The 4,189-nt window shown below is 45.5% G+C and overlaps 1 protein-coding gene across 1 annotated transcript; it reads left to right on the forward strand.

The window, feature by feature from the left end:
* Positions 1 to 369: 369 nt before the first annotated feature.
* Positions 370 to 939, forward strand: LOC109240018. The gene has a single exon (XM_019406638.1). It carries the CDS (start codon positions 370 to 372, stop codon positions 937 to 939), a length of 570 nt encoding a protein of 189 aa, XP_019262183.1.
* The last annotated feature ends 3,250 nt before the right edge of the window (positions 940 to 4,189 follow it).

Genomic DNA, 4,189 nt, shown 5'->3' on the forward strand with positions numbered 1-4,189 from the left:
ATAAGTTGGAAAATTCCAACGTATCATTTATTCACCGTACTAGTGTGCCTCTAGTTGCAACTTGTCTTCTTCTAGTTTGGTCTGTTTCATTGTATGGGTTAGTGATTCCCCTTAGTCTACCGTAGATCTAGTGGCTATGGTCTAGGATGGTTGAGAGAGGTCATGTTGTTGGGGGAGCGGGGGGTGGGCTAGGGGGTGAGGCAGGCGGTAGGGCAGGGTCAGGAGGCAAGGGATGTAAAAGGAACAAGGGTTTTTATAGGTTTGAGAATTAGGTCATGGAATGTAGGTAGAATGACGGGTAAGTCTAAAAAATTGGCGAAGATCCTCCAGAAGAGAAGGGTCTAGGTTAGACGAGTGAATGATAGATTGATGATTATTAAGTTGGTGGTTGGAGAGTACAACCTAAACGTCGTTAGCTCCTATGCGTCGCATGCAAGCCTAGATAAGGAGGTTAAACGACGCTTCTATGAGGGGTTAGATGAGACTGTGCGCCAGGTTCCGCCTGCTGAAAAGCTATTCAGAGGAGGGGATTTCAATGGTCATATTGGGTCAATTGTAGGTGGTTATGGCGAGGTGCATGGAGGCTTCAATTTTGGTGAAATGAACGGAGGAGCTACCTTGTTGTTAGACTTCACTGAGGCTTTAGGGTTGATGATTGCGAACTCTAGCTTTCCGAAGTGGGATGAGCATTTGGTTACTTTTCAAAATGTGGTGGCGAAGACCCAGATTGACTATCTACTCCTCAGGAGGTGTGATAGAGTGCTGTGCAAGGATTGCAAGGTGATTAAAGGTGAGATACCCGCGATGCAACATAAGTTCTTGGTGATGGACGTTGGTATTATGCTAAAGAGGAGGAAAATGTCTGCTCGAAGAAGACCGAGAATCAGGTGGGGAGCCTTAACTAAGGATAAAGCCCAAGAGTTGGAGGGGAGGCTATGAGCTATGGGAGCTTGGAGGAGCAGTGGTGATGCAAGCACAATGTGGTCGGTGATAGCAGATTGTATAAGGGAGGGTGTGAGAGAGGTGTTAGGGGTCTCGACGGGCGTCACTGGTGGGCAGAAAGGAGACTGGTGGTGGAATGAAGTGGTCCAAGGTAAAGTAGAAGCGAAGAAGGCGGCGTACCTGAAGTTAGTAGGGAGCATAGGTGAGGAGGAGAGGCGAGCGTGCATGGAGAGGTATAAGGTAGCTAAGAAGGAAGCTAGGATGACAGTCACGGAGGCTAAGACTGCAGCTTATGGGCGTATGTACGAGGAACTAGGGGAAAAGGCGAGGAGGACAAGTTATTCCTGCTAGCCAAGTTGAGAGAGAGGAAGGCTCGGGATTTGGACCAAGTGAGATGCATCAAGGACGAAGATGGTAGAGTATTGATGGAAGATATCCAGATTAATAGGAGATGGCAGACTTACTTTCATAAACTTTTAAATGAAGAACGGGATCGGGATATTGTGCTAGACGAGTTGGAGCATTCTTAGAGTCACCGTGACTTTGGGTATTGCTGACGTATCAAGGCAGAGGAGGTTGTGGGAGCTATTCGTAAGATGAACAGGGTCAGAGCGACCAAGCCAGGCGAGATTCTGGTGGAATTTTGGAAGTGTATTGGGAGAGCAGGTTTGGAGTGGTTGACTGGGTTGTTTCATATTATTTTTAAGGCGAAGAGGATGTGGGATAGTGGATGTGGAGTACGGTAGTTCCATTGTATAAGAACAAAGGTGATATCCAGAGTTGTAACAATTGTAGGGGTATCAAATTACTCAGTCATACCATGAAAGTGCGGGGAAGGGTTGTTGAAGCGAGGGTGAGGACAAGAATGTCTGTATCCGGCAACCAATTCGAGTTCATGCCGTGTCGTTCTACTACAGAAGCTATACAACTTGTTAGGAGGTTGGTGGAACTGTACAGAGAACTGAAGAATGATCTGCACGTGGTGTTTATTGACCTTGAGAAAGTGTATGACAAGGTTCCTAGAGAAGTTCTCTGGAGATGCTTGGAGGAAAAATGTGTGTCAGTTCCCTACATTATGGTGATTAAGGACATGTATGATGGGGATAAGACTCGGGTTAGGACAGTAGGAGGTGACTCTGAGCAATTTCCGATTGTAATGGTGTTACAACAAGGTTCTACGCTCAGTCCGTTCTTATTTGCCTTGGTGATGGACGCGTTAACACACCATATTCAAGGGGAGGTGCCATGGTGCTTGCTATTCTCCGATGACATTGTTCTGATTGATGAGTCACGAGCCGGTGTTAACGAGAGGTTGGAAGTTTAGAGACATGCTCTTCAGTCTAAGGGTTTCAAGCTGAGCAAGATGAAGACAGAATACCTGGAGTTTAAGTTCAGCACTGAAGTGGGGGAAGTGGGCATGGATGTGAGGCTTGAATAACAGGTCATCCCAAGTAGAGGCGGCTTCAAGTACCTTGGGTCGGTTATCCAGGGGGAGGGGAGATCGATGAGTATGTCACACACCGTATTAGGGTAGGATGGATGAAATGAAGGTTAGCATCTGGAGTCCTGTGTGACAAAACCACTAATACTCAAAGGTAAGTTCAATAAAACGGTTGTTAAACCGGACATGATGTATGAGGCAGAGTGTTGGCCTGTTAAGAACACACATATCAGAAGATGAAGGTAGCAGAAATGTGGATGTTGAGGTGGATGTGTGGGCAAACTAGGATGGATAAGATTAGGAATGATGATATTTGGGAGAAGGTGCACGTGCCCCCCATTGATGACAAGATGCGGGAAGCGAGGCTTAGATGGTTCGGGCATGTTCAGAGAAGAAGACCAGATGCTCCGGTGAGGAGGTGCGAGTGGCTGGTTGTGGAGGGAACGAGAAGAGGTAGAGGGCAGCCTAAAAAGTATTGGGGAGGGGTGATCAGTCAGGAAATGGAAAGGCTTCAGATTTCCGAAGACATGACACTTGATACGAAGATGTGGTCGAGTATTAGGGTTTTAGGTTAGGAGGTAGCTGAGTCTTGCCTTACTTCGTACCTTTGTGAGACTAGTCTGGTAGGGTTTTTGTCTAAGATAGCTAGTGGCAATGTTGTATCTTACTATTTCGCTTTTAAGTGGAGGACCTATTTAATAGTTATCACTTTAGCTTTGCATATCTCTTCTGGATTTCATGTTGTCCATATTTTTCCTATGATTTTTGTGGTGATACTAATATTTTCTCCCTTTGTCTTTTTGTCTTGAACCGAGGGTCTTTCGGAAAGAGCCTCTCTACTCCTTTAGAGTAGGGGTAAGGTCTGCGTACACACCATCCTCCCCAGACCCCACTAGTGGGATTTTACTGGGTTGTTGTTATTGTTGTTTCTTGTTCTATTGGGAGGGTGATTAGCATTATATAGTAGTACTATCCATATGTACTCGTCCCTTTTGCAAGGGGCGCTGCATCTTTAATGGATGCAGGTTGTTCCATAGCAAGTGGTGTCGATCTATAATAGCAGCACACTCTCTCTTTTCAGCTGACTTGGTGAGCCCCACTTCACTTTGGGGTCCTGTATCTCTTGTCCCTTGTACATAGTATTTTGAGGTATAGCCGGGGCCTTGTTGCCGGCACTGTCTTAGCACTCTATTGGTTCTGTTAGAGGCTCCGTAGACATAGTGGGGGTTGCATCTTGTTTGGGAAGGTTGAATCAAACTTCTTGTAATTGTATCAACTGTTCTACTTTAACGATGAATGTAGAGCGTGCTATTTTGGAAACTTGTTAATTATGTAACTAAAGGGACTGAACTAGTGTTACTCACATGAACTCTTACTATTTAATTAATGGAATGTATTCTTCTCTTTATTCATGGGTGAGTTGGGTAGATGACATTGTCCAGACTTACTCGACCAGGGTAACCCTGTAGAGCGCCGGTCGCGCTCCCAAGGTCGGGGCGTGACAAGCTTGGTATCAGAGCTTAAGGTTTTAAAGTGTCCTAGGATGTCTCGGAGCCATGTCTAGTAGGGTTCTTCTTATCGGTGTGTTGTCGACCACATCTATAATTTGGAGGCTACTTAGGTATTTAGGAATAATACCCATATTTGATATTCTAGATCGTGCGATAAAGTTGATTGTAAGACTGTTCCTCTAACTCGTGCATTGCTCTAATTTTCAGTATATGGCACCTAGAAAGAAAGCAAGAACTAGACAAGGAGCCAATGCCGCCCAGGAGCGGCAGTTGATTCTTTACTTGATGATGAGGG

This window comes from Nicotiana attenuata, unplaced genomic scaffold (genome assembly GCF_001879085.1).
Source record: "Nicotiana attenuata strain UT unplaced genomic scaffold, NIATTr2, whole genome shotgun sequence".
NCBI lineage: Eukaryota > Viridiplantae > Streptophyta > Magnoliopsida > Solanales > Solanaceae > Nicotiana > Nicotiana attenuata.